Below are 19,838 nucleotides of genomic sequence, written 5' to 3'. Positions count from 1 at the left end.
TCGTACCAGAAATACAAAATCCCGCACCGAGAAAAACAACGAAATCGCGCCCAAATAATTCCAAAATAGCCATCAAACCGAAAGTATAATCATATGACCCCAGACCAATCAAAGTCTAATGACATATCTAGAGAATATCTAATGTTGGAATCGGAAGTCAAGCCTCTTGTTTCCTTCGTCAGTCGTCGTAGCGAGATAATTCAGTCGCTCACTCTCCGACATGGCTGCCCATTTCTTCTCGCGGTAGCGGTTACGAGCCATGAAATACACCTTCGTGAGAAGATAAATAGCTATATTCATACAGTTAATGCCGAGAAGCGCGCGATTGCCACGGACGTAGCGAGGGGCATCACCTATCAAAATTTAGCTGGCTAAAAATAAGTTTGAGATGGTGGAAGAGAAGCTTACTGGCTTGGTAAATATTGGCAGAAATAATTCCTCCAGCTTGCACAAACATGTTATAGCACGCGGCTGAAACAGTTCGAAGCCTAACCGCATTAGAATTGCGAGAGTTCCAGGCGACTTGAATTGGATGGGCTGCGCTTGGGCATTAGAAGCCATAACTGACAAAAAGAGTGTTTGTTCCTGAGCTAGGATGAGCTTACCATTTGGATATGCCAGGAGCAGCGAAACTACCACCCAGAATACCCATTTATTGACTTCTTGGCTGTTTGTGACATTGAGATAGATTAAGAAGGGGAGCACCCATATTTGACCAAATAAGGCAGTCAGAGTAAGCTCGTTGACAGCTTCGGCGAAATATGTGAGGCCCAACATTGTGAACACTAGGGGGAAGTCAATAAGAGAACGTTTCTCCAGATATTCAGAGGGATCATACCATGTAATACCGTCGATGGAATGGTAAGTAAATTGGTCTGGAAAGTGTCGAAACCCAGTCCCTTGAGCGCAAGAGTAAGATAATTCGCGGGTGGTGTAGCAGGAATTTGGAATACGAGCCCAAGTATGTAAATCGGCCTATTACGCCAGTGGATATTATTAGCCAAGCGATATTTAACCCCGTTTTGGAAGTTACGACTAACCAAAGATCATAGTCTTTAAGACTTTGCCATAGCAATCTCGGTGTGACGGGTTCGCGATTATGCATGGAACTCTTGCCAGGATCTTCGCGAATTACTCGGTTGACGATGATTTTCTCTTCTCGTTCATTAAACCACCCATTTTTGCCTCTAAACCAACTGGCTGTCTGGCAAGGGCCGGGAGGCATGAGCACCCAAGCGAAGAGTCCAACAACAAGAGTCAGAAGGCCCTAACATTGTTCGTTAGTACACGTAGTAAAGCGAGTGCTGGGAAATATTGTCTGAGTGCCTACTTCAATAAGGAAAAGCCATCGCCATCCAGCCTTTCCTGCAATACCTCGCATGTGTAACAGCCCATACGCGAGCAATGCTGAGATGATATCTGCCAAGCTTAGAGCAGTCCAAAAGAAGCCAAGCCGGATTGATAGTTCTGCATGCTTGTAGAAGTATGAAAGGTACAAAATGATCTGTGCCATGATTAGCAACCATGTTTTCATGCTAGTGGTATAAAGCTTACATCTGGAATAAATCCACCTTGGATAATTCCAAGCAAGGCTCGCGTAGCAAGGAACGATGATCTACCAGACAACCAAAACTGTGCGCCTGCGATGATGCTCCAGATGCACATCTGCATTGGAATCCATCGATCGGGGCCCATCCATTTCGAAACTAATTGCGATGGGAGTTCTGCGATAAGGAAGGACAGCTTGAATACAGTGTTACCAAGATTGTAGTCTTAAAGCCGGGGTGTGTCAGCATAACTCTTGGATGTATAGGAGTGTGGTCGAGCATACCATTAGTTGTCATGTGAAGATCGGTAAGAAAATTATCCGTAAGAGCTTGTGAAAGATTGGAACGGTCAAGTTCGAGAGCCATGAACATAATGCATGCCCAGAACGTGATATACCAGTCAATCTTCCGAATGAGACTCAGTTCTTCACGCCAAGTCCATCTGAAACTGGGATCGAATCGGTGAACATTTTCCCTATAGAATTTTAGATTAGTAAATAAGAATCAAGTTGTACAAACGTAAAGATGTATCGTCTCACCAATCTGCTCTTGGCTGGTACTTTTCTGCCGTATCAGGATCATCAAAAACGCTAAGCTACCCCCTCTAAGTCAGTACAGCTGCATCAAAGTACTGATTGAACAATTACAAACCTGGGTTGCAATGGCATCTTTATCAATTGGTGACCCCTTCTTAAACCATGACTTTCTTTCAGTTATGGGAGCTCCAAGCGGTGGAGAAATGCTGTCTAGCGAGACAGTCGAGACAGAAGACGGGTCTTTCAAGCCTTTAGCAAGTACAGTCGCCATTGTGCCGGCTGTGAAGGTTGAAAGAGCTTGAAGAAAAATGAAAGTAACTCCGACGAGTATTTAGACATCGTGGATTATTTGTTCTAGATTGATTATATAGCAATGCAACCATAAAATCTGCCTTGATGTCTGATTGTGGCGATCGCACGCAACAAGCCAAGAAACGACATCGTGTCCGTGGTAGGTCCGGCTGGGTATGATGAGAACAACCCAAGCGATTACGACGAGAGGACTAGACTCGATAGAATCTAGAATGTTTGCTACTGGGATATGCTATCTGGGGTATCAATAAGCGGCTGGCAGTTAGGGCGAGCAATATCTGAGATGACCTGTGACCCGGCCCTGGTCTCCAGCCTTTTCAGATCGTTACTCTGGGGAATGAGATCATGCATGTGCGCACGCGTATTGAGATACAGGCTTTTGGCAGCATCATTCTTATCAAGTGGGTTTTTAGCCCAAACTTTTATACACTATATTTTCTAATTGAACGATTGTCCCTCTATTGTGGAATTTGGTGTTTTGGCTGATAGCCTCGACACGATGAACTGACTACCTATAATTAGAACATCTAATTCTTTCACATCAATTGCTTCCTATCCTTTCCAAAATTTGGGTTAAATCCCCCTATTGTCTTTTTTCCCCAAAGCTGACATATCCCAGCGCTGCGCAGGATAATGCACCTTATCTGCGATGTTTCATTGTGCGAGTGGCGGCCGCAATCACGCAATCACCACCTCGATCCTTTCAACAAGCGGCAAAACGCACATCCTCAACCCCCCAAAAGCGCGACCGAAGCACGCAATTCGAGAGAATTATACGGACGGCCAAGATAGGGATACCGGGAAGATTTTATCCCTCTGAAGGCGACATGCCGCATGCGACTTCCATAACAGAGACCCTTGTCTACATGTAGACGGCCTACTGCTAATAATTGGCCATGCTCGCTGTCGTGCTTCCATGAAAAGTTGATGTGATTTTGCAAGTTGAGGGGTGCTATCTGCAGCACCCCCGCGTCCGAAGAGCGCAGCTGATTATGCTTGAATTCGTCACATCCTGAAGAAAGTCTATTTGTGATTATTGGATGGTGCGATATCTCCTAGTTTTGAGACGCCCGCGCCGTCGCTTTGGAGACGCGGCTAGTCTGCGAGGTTCCGGCACTTGGCCTTGGGGATGCACAAGTTCTAACCCAAAGAGATGATTTTACTCCGACTGGAGCCAGATGCCCATGCAATGCAACTGAACGCGTTGCTTGTGAACGGCCTGTTTGCACCGAGGACCCGACTGAATCCTCCAATCGCATGCTTTACAAGTCTGATGTTGTAATGGCCGAGATCCCTAAATCCGCAAGGCTATATGTAGCGAGGACTGTTGGTGAAGCTCTCTCCCCTCACTGACGCAATTTGGCAGCCGATGTCGTACAATAACGCGTCAATTTATAGCTGCTTGGGTGAATACGGCTAAAAGATGGCTTAGAAACGTGATCATTTCAACAAGGATAATGGTACTGGTATCAAAGGGTGTTGATTTCGGTATGACTCAAATGTAGTGCCATCTAAAAAAAGATGATGAGATGCGAAAATTAGCATATAAGTGTTCGTTGTGTCCCAAAGCGACATTGTGTGACCCGAAGTTTCGTTATTGTTAACCGATTAAATTGGCGACCGATATTGAGACTTTACTGCCTTTCATAATTATCCAATCACAACAGCAATAATGGCTCCCGCAGCAGTTGAAGCACCTGCTATTGTTCATGAGTTGCCCATACAGACAAAGGCTCAGCAGCCTATCCCCCTTGCTGGCACATTGGATCAATATGAGTCCTTTGATATCACCCCAGTCATCGGCCGTGAATTCCCCAAGGCCAATCTTGTAGAGTGGCTGAATGCTCCCAACTCCGATGAGCTTATCCGGGACCTCGCTGTCACTAGTAAGCCACTTTTGACAGGAACATAGTCAAAGTTTAAACGTTTCATCTAACACTTTATAGTTTCACAGCGTGGCGTTGTCTTCTTCCGTGCCCAAGACAACCTCACCAACGAACTCCAGAAGGAGCTGATTCTTAGACTTGGCAGGCTGACCGGACGTCCTGCCACATCTAGCTTGCACATTCACCCTGTTTTGAACAACGAACGGGAGCTTGGTGGCACCGATCCCGAGATTAGCACGATCAGCTCAGTTCAATTCGATCAGTTCTACAAGCAGACTGGTGCAGGAGAGCTTAGCCCCAAGAAGCAGAAGGCTGCCAGCTGGCACAGCGATATCGCTTTTGAGCCTGCTCCAGCCGACTACACCTCTCTTCGCCTTACTAAACTTCCACCAACTGGAGGTGGTAAGTGAGCTCGCTTTCCTTTGCTCTACAGTGATTCTAATCATGATATAGATACCCTTTGGGCTTCTGGTTATGAAATCTATGACCGCATTAGCGAGCCTTATCAGAAGTTCCTTGAATCTCTGACTGCTACCTTCCAAACACCCTCATTTAACGAAATCGCTGCTCGTGGTGGCTTTGAGCTGTACAGCAAGCCTCGTGGTGCCCCCGAAAACATTGGCACTGAACTCAAGGCCATTCACCCCGTTGTGCGAACCAACCCTGTCACTGGATGGAAGAGTATCTTCCCCGTTGGCGGCCATGTCAAGCATATCAACGGATTAACCGAAGATGAGAGCAACAAACTGCGACAGTGGTTCTTGGACCTTGTTCATGATGGCCATGATCTGCAAGTGCGATTCCGCTGGCAGAACCCTAATGACATCGGTATGTATCGTCCCATATAGTTTACTTGAGTTGCAATCTAACGTATTTTATCAGCTATCTGGGATAACCGAAGTGTGTTCCACACTGCGACCTACGATTATACAGGCTTGGGTGAGCGCTTTGGTAACCGAGCTGTTGGTGTAGGCGAGAGACCCTACTTTGACCCCAACAGCACTTCCCGCCGGGAGGCATTGAGCAGGCAAGCTAAATAAAATCTAATTATGTAGCGATTAATTCAATAAATAAATATTCTAAATAATAAACTGAAAGCAATAAACTGGATTAATAATCCGATAGGCTTTATCTGCTTGCATTTGCTCTCCGGCTGCCCTATAAGATTGTTTATAAGCTACTTCCACCAATGAGTGGCTGCAGCTGTGGAACTCATATCCTCTTGAGATACATAAGCTTATACGGCCTAGTATTAATCACTTAAGTTAGTGTGTCTTAAGTATACGCAATGGACTTCAAAGGGGGACTCAAAATTTAAAACGTGCTCCACTCACCTTACCTTTCTCACTCTCAAAATCTTAGTGGGCGTCTCTCAAAATTGATACTCCATAGCTAAATAGATTAAATGTAATGTGAATGCACATATACCATGAGGTTCGAGAGCAATTATAAACAAGTAATTTGAAAATCAAAGCATCAGATAAGTGAGTCGTGAAATAGGTTGCCATTCCTAAATGAAGCATGCTAGGCTAAATACCGAAATAACATGCAAAGTAGCACTAACCGCCCGGTATATATATGCTGAATATCTCTCATTTTTAAAGACTTGGGTATATGATCCACTGCCACATGCCTTGCAGGTGATATGCGTGCATTAAATTCGGTCCAGCTTCTTGCCCAGATCTTCACGAATATAGACTTCGTTAAATTCTCTGAGGTACGGTGAAGCTCCCATCTTCGCAAATGCCTCCTTTATCTTTCCATCTTCATCTTTGTCTAAGTGGACAATACGCCAAACATTGAGCGGCTCGTCTTCAGTTCCAGTCGCAGAGTGCTCGACATGGAAAAGCACCTGCTGTCCAGTAACAATCTTCTTGCCCTCTGGATCTTCGACTTCTGGGATACCAATGAAGAACGCTCGCTGCCTTTCGTTGTCTATGAAGACTTGCTCAATGATTGTGCTGTACTTGGAAGGGTCCACCCATGTTGCTTGGTCTGTTACGCGGATGAATGTCTCTCTCGGACCATCCTTTTGTACATTGAAGATGCGAACACTTCCTGGTCGCAAGATGTGACGCAAGTATTTTCCTGGGTTATGCGCTTTATTGTATTCCATGTCCCACAGCTGGGTTTTCGTGTAATGCAAATCTGGATCAGCATCATATGCCCCGCTCTTGATGACTTTGTTCACATTGGAGGGCTCCAGGTTGATGGCGGTGTTTTGGGGGTCGCGAAAAGCGGCTTCCAGAATCTCTTCGTGATTTTTCAATGCTGCCATATTTTCTTTCTTTCTTTCTTTTTCTTAAAAAAGTAGTTGCTGTGCAGGAGACTTTGAAATGGTTATTTGTTGTCGAATGCAATCTGTTGAACGGAGGCTTGAGGCCATTATTATACATGTAGGTATATAGCCTTATGAAGCACTAGAGGCTATAGTGTCCAGTCAGACGTCGCCCGACGCCTATTCGCCTGTGGATACGGTATGCCAAGTTAAGCTTAGATTTCGATTTAATGAAGTAAGCAAAAATCTATAGTAGTTGCGATCTTCTCGACGCGTTAGCCAATGAACCGAAGGCTCGCTCCAATTCGCCCTCGCTCTTCAGTTCGTGCTTCTTTAGATGCGGAGTGGCCGATTACTCATCCTCGCCTCCCCTTCAGCTCGCACTATCCCACCTTGCCCACCTGGACCGATGCTTATTTGCTAATTGCTAATCAGTCTTAAAAAAGCTCTAACTAGTTAAGAGTTGAGAAGGACTCAGCATAAGACTCTTCTAAGAAGCCAAATAATGAAATAGGATATAAAGAATCTCGGCGAATGTGGATATCCGACTTCGCGTTTATTCTCTCAATCGCGAGGTGTAAGACCGAAGGCTTCATATACTCGTTCTCCATGTCTCCGGATTGATCAGCATTAATGATCAATTTGCAATATTACGACTACATGGTTGAGGACCGTTGATCCTGTTGTGCCTTGCTCATACTCAATGCCGATTCTAGCGAATAACAAAATTGCGAAAAGCGATTGTCAAACGAAAAATCCGATCGGAATGAAAATAGCAATTCAAGCTATCTGCTAAGATTTTGAATAAGATCATGAGCTGCATTTGCCACAGTACCCGCATTCCTCATTACATTCAGTAAAGTCGCCGCTGCCGCTATCGCTATCATCATCAATCTCCTCAGTGTCTTCATCATTGTCTCCAAGCCATTTCGACCACTTTTCTTTCACCTCCGCTGAAAATGCTACACTTACATCGGGAAGGCGTTTTCGAATCTCCAAGTTGCCTCCTTGTACTCTAACAATTTCAAGTAAGGTGCCTTCCATCTCCAACGCCGTTGTAATTATGCGATGCAGAAGAGCGCTTAGACAACGTAAATCCGCTTGATGAGATTTTTCCCAGTTTTCAATATCATCTCGGATATTAGAAACTTCAATATTGCAAAAGGTTCCATATTTGTGATGCGCAAGTATAAAATTTGGAATTTGCATAACCCACAAGCGCGGCAATTCCTCCCCAAGAGTGTCTCTGTCGACAACCTTTATTGAGCGAGTCTTTAGATCAAAAGCAGATGACTGTGGAATTAGCTCACCGCCATCGACTACTTCAAGCTGTCCAATTTTAGTCGATTGGGTACGCGACGGCTCTATAGAGAGATCTCCCAGAAGGTTGACTATGTCTTCATCGACAGTTGCAGATGGCGTAGCAGTTGATGGGCTTTTATCTTTATCTTCGTCAATGTAGCCATCTGAACTCTGCCGCATCAGCAAATCAAGCTTTCCAAACCGACATCTGACAATTCTGTGATGCGATTTGGACGGCTGGACGTCACGCGCCCATGTGGTATAAGCCTCTGGGAAAGCATGTCCATAGCCTCTGACTCCTATCATTTGCTCGTTTGGAGAATTTTCCCTTCGCACTAGATGGACAGTTTTGCCCACAACTTCGACAAGCATGCGAAAAGTGCCCTCAACTCCTCGAACAAAACGCGAAAGGTTTCCAAGAGTACTATTACAGCAGACAACATCTATGTCAAATGAGTCTGGGTGCATCTTCATGACCGAAATGATCGCGGGCTCAAGGGGATGCTTTGGGAAGAAGGTTGAATTGTGATCGCGATAATACACGCCATTATCTTCTTGAAGCTTTGGATGATCGATTAGTGGTTTCCAAAGAGGTGGACGACCTATTATACGTTGGAATTAGACATTTTGCGCCTTTTATGGAACAAGATAATGCATACATACCAGGAACAATTATTTTTGGAGCCTTTTGATCAACCCAGTTATATGATGCTATAAGTTCAACATCTTTGATTCCAAAATGGGTGCATTCATCGCCGTCAGTATTCTCAAAGCTTTTCGCATCAATAGCTTCTATCAAGTCTCCGAGAGGAGGAAATGGCGTTTCTTCCAATTGACCATTGGGATTTTTAGGTCTGGCACTCCAGGAGTTTCCTCGGCCGCGCCGTCCTCTATGATAGGACATGGTTCAGATGTTGACGTATTAATAAAGAAGAAATCTCGGCTCTAAGCTTACACTATCAAAGGGAACAATTGAGATCGAGTACAACAGCAAAATTTATGTCCCTCCATCACTTCCCTCACTTTTGATAGACGTTGGGAGGCCGACAAGAACTGAATCATGTAAATGCCGCTTTTGGGCGACCCATAGCTTCAATATTTGAGCTATCAAATGCGCTGAGGCGCAATCGGCCGCGCTATTGGGCCAACGCTTGATACTTCCTACATTAGCATGAAATCGGCTGTTCACAGCATAGTTACTCTGATAAATTTGGCCTCTGAAAGGCCGCTGCGGCCTAACGAGGGGCAATAGACCATGTCGTGGCCGAATCAGATGGCCAGGCTGAAACGCGGCTGCGGGAGGCCTATCACTTTTGTCCAACAAGAAGAGATCACCCCCCACCACTCATGTTACGCGAGACGCAACAAGGTCTCCTACAGGTATCGAGGCTGCCTTACGACATACAATACAATTGTATTGACGTATTAATCGAATTTTATTGCAGATAGTGGGTGCGTCTTGGTGACCTGATGTGCAGACCCACGCGATTATATATATGACAGATTCCGGCTCGTAATACTCGTAATGATTAAACGTCCTTGACAATTTACTACATTCAACTATTCTTGTTAACACAATGGCTACCAAAACTACTAGGCTCGAAAATGCTTTTAATTCGTTCATTAAAGGCGACCTCACTATAAAAAGGTCACACGACGCCAAGCACTTCTTTGAGGCAGTCGACGTTATATGTGCACAGAGATCGGCTGCAGTTTGTATGGAATGTATCATCGCGGAAAAGCAAGGCCTAGACACCGTGAGAAATGCCATTCGCAGTAATCTCTCGTCTGATTTTATTACGTCTTTGGCGGCTTCCTTCATAAATCAAGTATGCCAGCCCCAGGTTAAAGCAATGAACGATGGCGACTTTCTTCAAAAAATATTGAAGGAAATTCTCTCTCCTTCAACATTTTGGACAGCATTTCTCAGCCTCTATACAACCAACCAACTTAGAGATAATAGCTTGGTTGCTTTTGCGTCTCTCTGTCTGGAAATCGTGTCTTCATCAGCGCCTGAGATCCTGGTGCTCTCACATGATGTGGAGTTACTTACTGGAAACTTATCGTTAACAAGCTCGCCGTCTGAGGCAGTACGGACGCTTGGTTACCGCATTGAGAAAGTGATTCAAGTTCGAAATAGTCCCGCAACCGCTTCAATTCGGATGGACTATAGCCCTGGTGGCAGACACGACAATGACTTTGCGGATTTTCGCCAAATATCCATTTTTCCTACTGCACATGAAGTTAGCTCGAAAGATGATCCTTTTTTGCAGCGGTTGGATGATGTGTTTGAAGCTCCCAGAGATACGCGAGCAAGAAATCATCTTGACTGGCTTTTTCGCCTCTTAAGAGAGGATATGCTTGCAGATCTGAGAGAAGATCTACAAATAGCATGGGGACAAAAAAAAGCCAACCGTAAACCATCGACTTTCGGTAGTCTAAGTCTGGTAGACTACGACATTGGAACTGACCGTTCATCGAAACCATTCACCTTGCTACTTCAGTGCCAAGAGGGGATCAATTTCCCCAAAAATATACACACCAAAGAAGACAAGAAAAGTTACCTTCAAGACTCTAGACGCATTGTGAAGCACAATTCTTTCGGCGCTCTCTGCTTGAATAAAAGCATCATTGGCTTTGGTTCCATTGTACGCGATATAGACTGGCTTATAGAAACCCCGCCAAGGATTGGGGTACAATTTACCGATAATATTGGGCTAAAGGGAGCAATTCAGGCACTCTTGGGCTCAAATAGCCGTGAAATCAAGTTCTACGTCGTTGATACCGCAACCTTTGCCTACGAGCCTATATTGAAACGCTTGAAAGAAATTACTGAGATTCCGATAGAGAATGTCATCCTTGATCCGTCGGGACCTCCATCTCAGTACGATCCTCCTCCCATGCTATACGATTTCATCCGAGAACTAAAGCTTGCACTGCAAAATGGAATAGCATTTGACTTAGAGAGCAAGCTGGGTATCAAAGTAAAGATTCGAGATGCACAGCTCGAATCGCTGATTAACGGCCTGGAAAGCCCTGTAGGTCAGATTCAGGGTCCACCAGGAACAGGCAAATCATTCATAGGGGCTATAATTGCCTTAGTTCTCATGAAATTGACTGACTTTCGAGTCTTGGTCCTAAGTTACACAAATCACGCCTTGGATCAATTCCTTGAAGATTTGATGAAAATTGGCATCGCACAGAGCAACATGGTTCGTATTGGGTCGAAAGCTTCTACAAAAACAGAAGCATTACGAATTGATATGCTCGCAAAGGAGCCTCAGTTTCGTTTCAGCAATGAGACCAAATCAATGCTTAGTGCTACAAGAACGGAAACTATGGAGACAAAGATAAAATTAGACAGCCTTATATATGAGCTGACAAGGCTACACATTCAACCACAGGAAATATTGGATATGTTAGAGTTCTCTGATTTTGATCACTGGGATGCATTCCAAATTTCTGGCGACGAGCAAATTGCGGGAAGAAAAAAGAGGGCGCTGCAGCCTGTTGATATATATGGCTATTGGTTAGAGGGAAAGCATCTATCATCGCTAGGTATGCTGGCGGCAAATATGAGCCCTGAAAACCGCGTTATTTGGAAAATTCCATCAAAAGAACGGATAGCGCTCCATACTAAATGGATGGCCCAAATTCGACAGGAACAGATTAATGATTTTATACAACAAGCAGAGACGGCAAATAACCTCTATCGTCAAATAGACAGCCTTCGCAAAGAAAACAAGAGAAGCATAGTCAAGAGCAAGAGAATCATTGGATGTACTACCACAGGTGCGGCAATGTACCAATCTATCATACGAGCAGCCCAACCAGATATTGTTCTTGTCGAAGAAGCTGGTGAGATTCTGGAGGCACACGTTATTACATCTCTCAGCCCATCCGTCAAGCAACTGATACTTATTGGTGACCATAAGCAGCTTCGTCCTAAGATTAACAGCTATAATCTTTCTGTCGAAAAAGGCGAAGGGTATGATTTGAACGTCTCGCTTTTTGAGCGTCTCATTAGACAAGGCCATGAGTTTACCACTCTCCAAGAACAACATCGCAGTCATCCTGACATCTCTCAATTTTCACGACTTCTGGCCTATGAAGAGCTTAAAGATATGCCAAAAACACATAACCGGGAAAAAATTCGTGGATTGCGAGAGAGAGTCGTCTTTGTACATCACGAACAGCCGGAGGAGCAATTTGGCAGCATTGCTGATCGCCAGGATCCAAGTTCAAAAGCCAGCAAGAAAAATACATTTGAAGCGGACATGGTCTTAAAAACAGTGAAATATTTAAGCCAACAAGGCTACAGCTCTGAAGATATAGTTGTCCTAACTCCGTATATGGGACAGCTTTCACTCTTAAGAGAGAAGCTCAGCCAGATAAATGATCCCTATTTGAATGACTTGGACACTCACGAACTAGTGCGCGCTGGATTAATGACACAGGCTGCTGCCAAGACTACAAAAGGGAAATTACGCCTATCGACTATTGGTAAGAAATTGCGCTCACAGAATTTATAGTTCCTATTCTAATAAATCGCAGATAACTACCAAGGAGAAGAAAGTGATATTGTGATCATATCATTAGCCAGAAGCAACAAGAAGGGCGACATCGGTTTCCTCATAGCTCGTGAGCGTCTAGTCGTGCTCTTGTCACGAGCAAGAAATGGTATTATTCTCTTTGGGAATATGAATACCTTCTTGGCTAGTAAGAAGGGCCATGAGATCTGGAAAGTCTACTTCGACGCGATGAAGGAAAAGGGATTCTTGTTCGATGGACTGCCCGTCCACTGCGAGCAACATCCTGATCGATCTGCTCTACTTCAGAAGCCTCAAGATTTTGCTCAGCATTGTCCCGATGGAGGATGTGCTCAGATATGGTATGTTTCTAGTTACAAGTTTTGATCCGAATATCTACTGACTATTTTAGTGGTGGGATTCTTAAGTGCGGGAAGCATTCCTGCGAACGCCAATGCCATCGCACGGTCGACCATTCAAAAGTGACATGTTATAAAGAAATTGAGAAAACTTGCGAACGCGGACACAGTGTAAAGCATCTGTGTGGGAAAGAATATGAGCGCTGCAAGTCCTGTGTTAGAGAAGACCTAGAAATACGACGGAGAGCAAAACGAGACCTGGAGATGGAGAAAAAGAGGCTAGAACAACAAGAGAAATATCGCCGTGATCTGCAGGTGATAGATGACGAAATTGACCTTCATAGACGCCAGATGAAGTATAGCCAAGAAGAGGAAGATCAAGCTAAAGAGCTTGCGCAGAAGAAAACACAGCTACAGAATCTGAGGGAAACAAAGGCAAGGCGAGACGCAACAAAACCAGCAGAAGTCAAGCCGGGTAATAATGAGAAGCCTCAAGAGAAGAAGCCTGCCAGCCTTGATAGCCTTGGCCCCGCAGCGCAAGAATGGGAAATGATGAAGCGCAATACTGGAGTTTGCAATGATGCGCTGGATGAACTGATGGATCTCATTGGTTTAGAGTCAGTCAAAGCAGAATTTCTCGCGAAAAAGTCAGAATTCGAGCTCAGTATCCGCCAGGGCGTCTCTCTATCTGATTCGAGATTCAGTTGTTCGCTTCTTGGGAATCCAGGAACAGGCAAAACAACCGTAGCTCGTATATGGGGTAAATTTCTCACTACTGTAGGAGCTATCTCCGGTAGCTCCTTCGAGGAAACAACAGGCTCTAAGCTAGCAAACATGGGAGTCAAAGGATGTGAAGATCTGCTTGAAAAGATCAAGGATAGCGGTGGCGGCGTCTTCTTTATTGACGAAGCCTATCAGCTCTCCTCTGGCAACAGCCCTGGTGGTAAAGCGGTACTGGATTACCTGCTTGCTGAAGTTGAAAATCTCCGTGGCAAAGTTACTTTTGTTCTTGCTGGATATGCTAAACAAATGGAGTCATTTTTTGCACACAATCCAGGTTTTCCTAGTCGATTTCCCATCACAATGAGCTTTGAAGACTACACTGATGAGGAGCTGCGAGAAATCCTTAAGCACCAGGTAAAGCGCAAATACGCCAACAGGATGGAAGTTGAAGCTGGCCTAGATGGCCTCTACTTTCGCATTGCTGCCCGTAGAGTCGGCCGGGGCAGAGGCAAAGAAGGATTCGGGAATGCCCGTGCTATTGAAAATGCGTTAGCAAATATAAGAAAGAGGCAAGCAATCAGGATACGGGTTGAACAACGATCTGGCAAAAAGACGGATGATTTCCTGTTTACCAAGGAGGATATAATTGGCCAAGAGCCATCGGTATCCCTGCAGAATTGCAAGGCGTGGCAAAGTTTGAACCAGATGGTTGGGCTGAAGGAAGTCAAGGAACAAGTGAAAATACTACTTGACTCTATCAAAACCAACTACCAGCGAGAGCTTGATGAAGAGCCTCTTATTCAATTCACTCTGAATCGAGTATTTTTAGGATCTCCAGGAACAGGCAAAACGACAGTTGCCAAGCTTTACGGAGAAATTCTTGCCACTCTTGGTCTCTTATCCAACGGAGAACTGGTTGTCAAAACCCCAGCAGATTTCATCGGTGCTTATATAGGACATTCAGAATCCCAGACAAAGGGTATTCTAGCAGCAACCTTGGGAAAAGTGCTTGTAATTGACGAAGCATACGCCTTATACGGCGGGAAAAACTCACAAGCCGACCCTTTCAAGACGGCAGTTATAGATACGATTGTCGCAGATGTTCAGAATGTGCCTGGCGATGACCGCTGCGTCATTTTGATAGGCTATCAGGAGCAAATGGAAGAGATGTTCCAAAATGTCAATCCGGGGCTCAGTCGTCGTTTCTCAGTTGACAGGCCATTTGTTTTTGAAGATTTTGACGATGATGCCCTCAGACAAGTGCTGGACTTTAAATTGAAAACTTCTGGTTTTACCACTACCGGAGAGGGCAAAACTGCTGCACTTGATGTTCTTATTCGAGAACGCAATAGGGCTAATTTTGGGAATGGCGGCGCTATTGAGAATCTTCTAAGTAAGGCAAAGTCATCTTACCAAAAGCGACTCTCAGCCGGGAAGATGAAAAAGAAGAACCAGATAGAGCCAGAAGATTTTGATGAAGATTTTGACAGAACGACGAGAAAGGAGACGAATGTGCGAGCACTATTCCAGGATGATATTGGCCGTGAAGAAATTATTAAGAAGCTCGAGCACATCCAAAAACAAGTGCGGCAGTTGAAAGCTCTCGGCCTGGATGTGAAGCAAGAAGTCCCATTCAACTTTCTTTTCCGAGGTCCACCAGGAACGGGAAAGACAACTACAGCACGAAAAATGGGTAAAGTGTACTACGACATGGGCTTCCTTGACAAGGCAGTAGTAGAAGAATGTTCGGCTACGGACTTAATAGGCCAATATGTCGGTCATACCGGGCCAAAAGTCCAAAAAGTTCTCGAAAAGTCGCTTGGGAGAGTGTTATTGATCGATGAAGCGTACCGATTTGCCGAAGGCAAGTTCGCCAAAGAGGCTATTGATGAGATTGTCGACTGTGTTACCAAGCCCAAATATCAAGGTAAACTCATCATCATCTTGGCCGGTTATGAGCACGATATAAATCGGCTCTTATCTGTGAACCCTGGACTAACCAGCCGCTTCCCCGAAACCATCGACTTCAAGCCGCTCAAACCAGATGCATGTTTCCGACTACTTGCTGATGTTTTGCGAAAGAGAAAAGTAGAACTCGCAAGTAAAGGTAAAGATATGGACATCAGCTGCTTGGAACGTCCATCCGCATTATTTCTAACCAGGTGTACCGCTACTATAAAGTCATTGACCACTGTGGAGGGTTGGGCTAGTGCGAGGGACGTAAAGCAGCTTGGCAGAAATGTGTTTCATGCAATTGATTTCCAAGCAGAAACTCTCAAAGTGGAAGAAAAGCAAGTGACTCAGGCGCTTAATCGGATGCTGAGAGACCGACAGTCTAAGATGGTTAAATCTGCTCCTTCAACATCTCACGACAGAGAGGCAGACTCCTCGCATACGCCATCGGCCCCATCTAATCCAACCCTATCAGTTCGCACCAATACGAATATGGACAACCAACAAAACACGAATGGAGGCGATCTGGCCGACGAAGGAGGATCGGATGAAGGGACACCTGTATCGCCCGAGTCGCTCGATAGTAGCCGCAATCTCAAGGTCGTTCGAGACGCCGGTGTAAGCGACGAAGTCTGGGAGCAGCTTCAGAAAGATCAAGCAGAAGAGGAACGAAAGGAAGTTGAGTACCGTAAGCTCAAGGAGGCTTCTCAGAAGCTTGCGTATGAAGAAGCTCGAGAAAAGATTGTCCGCGAGGTAATTGCGGAAGACGAAGAGGCTCGGAAGAAAGAGGAGGCTCGGAAACGCGCGATAGCTGAAGCTCGAGAAAGGATCAGGCGCCAGTTAATCGAGGAAGAAAAGCGCCGAAAAGAAGAAGCGCAGAAAAGAGCGAAATTAAGTGCGCTTGGAGTTTGTCCTGCTGGGTATCATTGGATCAAGCAGGCTGATGGATACCGTTGTGCTGGGGGGTCACACTGGCTCTCAAATGAACAGCTTGGGAATTAAATGGAGCAGGTTGAGATGACCGCTTTTCATTTATCTATTAATTTCAGCTCATTTTAATTAACTTTATTTCACTTTCCTGGCATATTTTCGTCTCTAAGAATTACAGAGTTAATGTGACTAGCCTCTGTCGAGATTTCAAAGACTCCGAACTCGCCATATTGCGTGACTAGGATAGATGCAAAAAAAATTCATTGGGCAAGATGACACGTAGCGTGAACAGAGATGAGGAGATTTAAAATTATGATTCAGTTCGTCTGGTAATTCCCTGGGCACATAAAGGCGGGCTAGCCAGCATAATATAGCATATCCTAAAAGCTCCTCTCGGATTGCCGTTCTATCCGAGGGATATACTTATGCCCCAGACATTATGGGGGGAAATGGTTGTTCAAATATTTGTTAGATAATACACGAGAGGCTGTCATTTTACTTCATATGGGTGTTCAAAACAACAGCAGGAAGTTCAAGAGGTGTTCTTGGTATAGAAACCGGTGCTTTTGAAAGCGCCCAGATACTCAAGTCTGCTTAACAGAGGATATTGCTATTGATACTGATAATGTTGGGAGTTACAGGGACAACAGAGGTGTAAATTCAAACCAATCTCGGACAAGTCAGGACATACGGGGGATAAACTGGCCAATGTATAATCTTTCTAGGTAGTTCCATATTGTTTTCTAGTACTCAAATAATACCCAAATCCCCATGCATCATTATCTAATGCCTATGAAGAAGTCCCTGTACCCGCGCCGATATATGCATTTCGGAGAAAAGAAAATAGAAAAAAGATTATAAAAATAATCATGGCGACCCGCTCGCTTGCTCTAATGCATCAAATATCTAAACCCAAAACAAGTATATCCGTTCCCTGCTATATTCCTCATCGCTGTCTAGGTTTCTCAGATTGAGGTCCAGCCTTCTTCTCTCTCTTTTTCGCTTCCTGTCGTGAAATAGCAAGGTATGTACCAAGCAATTCAGCCGCATATCGTTCTCGATATTTGAAGTGTTTCGGCCCGATCTTTCGAACCGTGTCCTGAGCAATCTGAATGATTGCCGGGTGGTAATCTTCGGGGAGACTCAAGAGAGAATCAACTTGGATTTCAATTTCTGCAGGGTTATTGGGATAGCCGATGGTCGTTCGTAAGCCTTCATCTTTAACAAGTCGCTGGCAGAAAGGCTCGAACAATTCCTGTTCTTGGACAAAGGTAAGTATAGACCGCAGAGACGATGGATCCGAAACAAATGAGTTGATCGGGGTCTTCTTTTGCTCTTGTATCTTAGCTTCTGCTCTGGCAGCAAATTCCAAGGCTGTAGACAATTCATCGACGCTCATTATCGACAATCCAGAGGGTATCAAATCTTTGCGTGAATAGCCAGCCCTGGTACGCCACCAGTAATTGCAGAAAACTGAGGCCAAGATGACAGGTATTAACATCACGTAGCCCCACCACTGTGTTGCGGTGATCATGGAGCCGACTCCCCCTAAAATCGTGGCAGTGCCGTTGATGGAAGTATAAATCTGCACGTTCCTGCTGCGCCTCTTTATGAGAGCCAGGGATTGGGTGCCGGGAATGGCCTTTTTGGCTGCGTTGATGTGCCCCTGAGCCTTACAGAAGATATAGAACGCCCAGAAAGAGTTGATAGCGCCAAAGATGGCGATTGGAGCATTACCAATGTATCCAGAGAGGAGGTTACTGGTTAAGAAGATGGTCGGGTTGGCTCCAGCAATGGCAAGATACGTGCCTACGCAGATGAGCACAGCACCGACGCCCATAAACATGTTGAGCATCCAGCGGTTGACAGCTTCTGTACCAAGTTCGCGAAACATGACAGACAAGAGAACATCTAAATCTCTAGTAGGCTGTGATTTTGCCGCTCTTGAAGCCCGCGCCTCCTTCAATTCGCAGCGCTGCTTGCGAAGGAACCTCACATTCCGCCAGGCACGCCGTGAGTCCAGGAGGGCAAAGATGGACATGATGCCAGCGAATGTTGCTCCAATCGCCATAAAGACGATTGCATATACCGGGACTGGGTAATCGTTCCATACATTGGCAGCGAAGTCGCCTGCATTAGCTAGTTCCAGGAAACCAACAGCCCGGTAAAGATCGTTCTTGAACTTGTCGCTCAAAGGCACGTAGTCATCTCCCCTCTTGGCCTTAACCAGGGTGACGCGATCTGGTGGCGTCGATTCAGGAATGTCGCATGCAGGAGCAGCTGAGAGGAGGCCAAATGTCGAAGATGCGGTAGTTAATGTGGTGAAGGTAGATCCAAATGTGGTGGCGCGCGGCAAGACGGCTGTCTTGGGTGTTGCAATGGAGGCGTCGCATTTTTCATTTAGCACGGGCGTGGAAGTTCCCTCGCGCTGAAAAATTTGCTGCTTCTGTTGTATTTCTGGATGCTGTCGCCGTTCATCTTCCTGGGGCGGCTGTTGCTGCACGCCATCCTGATCACCGCCATTCTTGGTAGTACTGGAAGCATCGTCGGCACAGACGGCATTGGCATCGCTACCAGTGCCACTGGTCGCTGTCTGTATTGGTCGCTCTCCTGCAGCCGCATCAATGGGCTCTGACGGAGCGCGCCGTGGTTCCTCCATTGAGGCTGTGTCGCTGTGGGCTGCCGCCATGGGAGGCAGAGAGCGCGTCGATTAGTAGAGAGATTGAGTGAGGCTGTGTAAAGCGCCTTAGAAACCGAACAGTCGACTTGACGGGTAAATTGAAATGGAGATGAGTGGTCAATAATCGAGGACGTAACAAGAATTAGATTGAGAGCGATGAGCGAGAAGCCGCATCGACGATCCGCTCGGCGAGGAAGATCAGCACTTGGATCTTCATCACCAAGGTTACTACTCCTGATTTCTCGCTTGACTGCGAGAGAATCAAGCTTTCATCTCACACTCTCTCACTCTTTGAGCAATTTAGAGCCTCAGAGCAAAGACCAGTCTTTAAAAGGGGCAAGCAGAGACCACAAAATAAAAGCCAGGGGATTAGCCTTGCTTTCGTATCTCCTGCCGTCCAGCCGTTACGAGCTATTTCTGGGCCATACGCGTCTAATACGTATTTTCACTCAACTGGCTCTTGTCTGCTTACAGCGCTCGCCCTACATAAAATCTTTGCCGCCGTCTTGCGAGCCCAAGCGAACCGGAGATGCCGTCCGTGCTCCATTGGCCCCAGCCATGGCGTCCAATGACCTTTTGGTGGCTGCCGGATTCTCGACGTTCCATTCCAAGACTCGGCCATTCAGCGAGTGGCTTTTGATGGCCAATTTTTTTTAGCAGACCAGATCAGCTCTAGCCTAGTCTCGGCTTTCTTGCGAGCCCCAGTCCATTGGCAGGCAAGTATAATGAGCATGATGTTCTAGTACATGTGAGTAATATAGAGTAACAACAGCAACTCTTCATGTGACAACTACCAATAACCA

At 45.6% G+C, this 19,838-nt stretch overlaps 7 protein-coding genes across 7 annotated transcripts; 3 read left to right on the top strand and 4 right to left on the bottom strand.

Annotated features, from left to right (window-relative positions):
* Nucleotides 1-7: 7 nt before the first annotated feature.
* Nucleotides 8-2,354, bottom strand: GGI43DRAFT_433211 (MFS general substrate transporter; the record flags this gene model as incomplete). Its single annotated transcript, XM_083209704.1, has 10 exons — nt 8-353; nt 409-537; nt 606-785; nt 839-975; nt 1,041-1,267; nt 1,331-1,504; nt 1,555-1,772; nt 1,832-2,022; nt 2,087-2,142; nt 2,199-2,354. 10 exons carry the CDS (start codon nt 2,352-2,354, stop codon nt 139-141), a joined length of 1,683 nt encoding a protein of 560 aa, XP_083062215.1. The 3' UTR covers nt 8-138.
* Nucleotides 2,355-3,949: 1,595 nt separating this feature from the next.
* Nucleotides 3,950-5,397, top strand: GGI43DRAFT_401403 (TauD/TfdA dioxygenase family protein; the record flags this gene model as incomplete). The annotated part of the gene is made up of 4 exons (XM_083205569.1): nt 3,950-4,281; nt 4,342-4,683; nt 4,735-5,109; nt 5,164-5,397. Coding segments are annotated over exons 1-4 (1,085 nt in total), but the record flags the coding sequence as incomplete, so codon positions are not given.
* Nucleotides 5,398-5,766: 369 nt separating this feature from the next.
* On the bottom strand, nt 5,767-6,928 carry GGI43DRAFT_334582 (uncharacterized protein). The gene has a single exon (XM_083202024.1). It carries the CDS (start codon nt 6,557-6,559, stop codon nt 5,936-5,938), a length of 624 nt encoding a protein of 207 aa, XP_083062213.1. The 5' UTR covers nt 6,560-6,928; the 3' UTR covers nt 5,767-5,935.
* A 341-nt stretch (nt 6,929-7,269) lies between these two features.
* On the bottom strand, nt 7,270-9,108 carry GGI43DRAFT_334584 (uncharacterized protein). Its single transcript, XM_083202025.1, has 2 exons — nt 8,525-9,108; nt 7,270-8,463 (listed from the first exon to the last, which is right to left on the bottom strand). The coding sequence occupies exons 1-2, from the start codon at nt 8,763-8,765 to the stop codon at nt 7,370-7,372; spliced, it is 1,335 nt and encodes a 444-aa protein (XP_083062212.1). The 5' UTR covers nt 8,766-9,108; the 3' UTR covers nt 7,270-7,369.
* A 122-nt stretch (nt 9,109-9,230) lies between these two features.
* On the top strand, nt 9,231-17,118 carry GGI43DRAFT_401400 (P-loop containing nucleoside triphosphate hydrolase protein). The gene is made up of 3 exons (XM_083205568.1): nt 9,231-12,364; nt 12,416-12,752; nt 12,803-17,118. The coding sequence occupies exons 1-3, from the start codon at nt 9,439-9,441 to the stop codon at nt 16,425-16,427; spliced, it is 6,888 nt and encodes a 2,295-aa protein (XP_083062211.1). The 5' UTR covers nt 9,231-9,438; the 3' UTR covers nt 16,428-17,118.
* A 183-nt stretch (nt 17,119-17,301) lies between these two features.
* GGI43DRAFT_421992 (uncharacterized protein) lies at nt 17,302-19,014 on the bottom strand (the record flags this gene model as incomplete). The annotated part of the gene is made up of 1 exon (XM_083208039.1): nt 17,302-19,014. One exon carries the CDS (start codon nt 19,012-19,014, stop codon nt 17,302-17,304), a length of 1,713 nt encoding a protein of 570 aa, XP_083062210.1.
* Nucleotides 18,954-19,838, top strand: GGI43DRAFT_334548 (uncharacterized protein). The gene has a single exon (XM_083202023.1). The coding sequence runs from the start codon at nt 19,192-19,194 to the stop codon at nt 19,690-19,692; it is 501 nt and encodes a 166-aa protein (XP_083062209.1). The 5' UTR covers nt 18,954-19,191; the 3' UTR covers nt 19,693-19,838.

This window comes from Trichoderma evansii (genome assembly GCF_050947405.1).
Source record: "Trichoderma evansii strain SZMC 28006 chromosome Unknown GGI43scaffold_6, whole genome shotgun sequence".
NCBI classification, from domain to species: domain Eukaryota; kingdom Fungi; phylum Ascomycota; class Sordariomycetes; order Hypocreales; family Hypocreaceae; genus Trichoderma; species Trichoderma evansii.
Note: the sequence above shows the minus strand (reverse complement) of the source record. Positions and strands in the feature narration are given on the sequence as shown.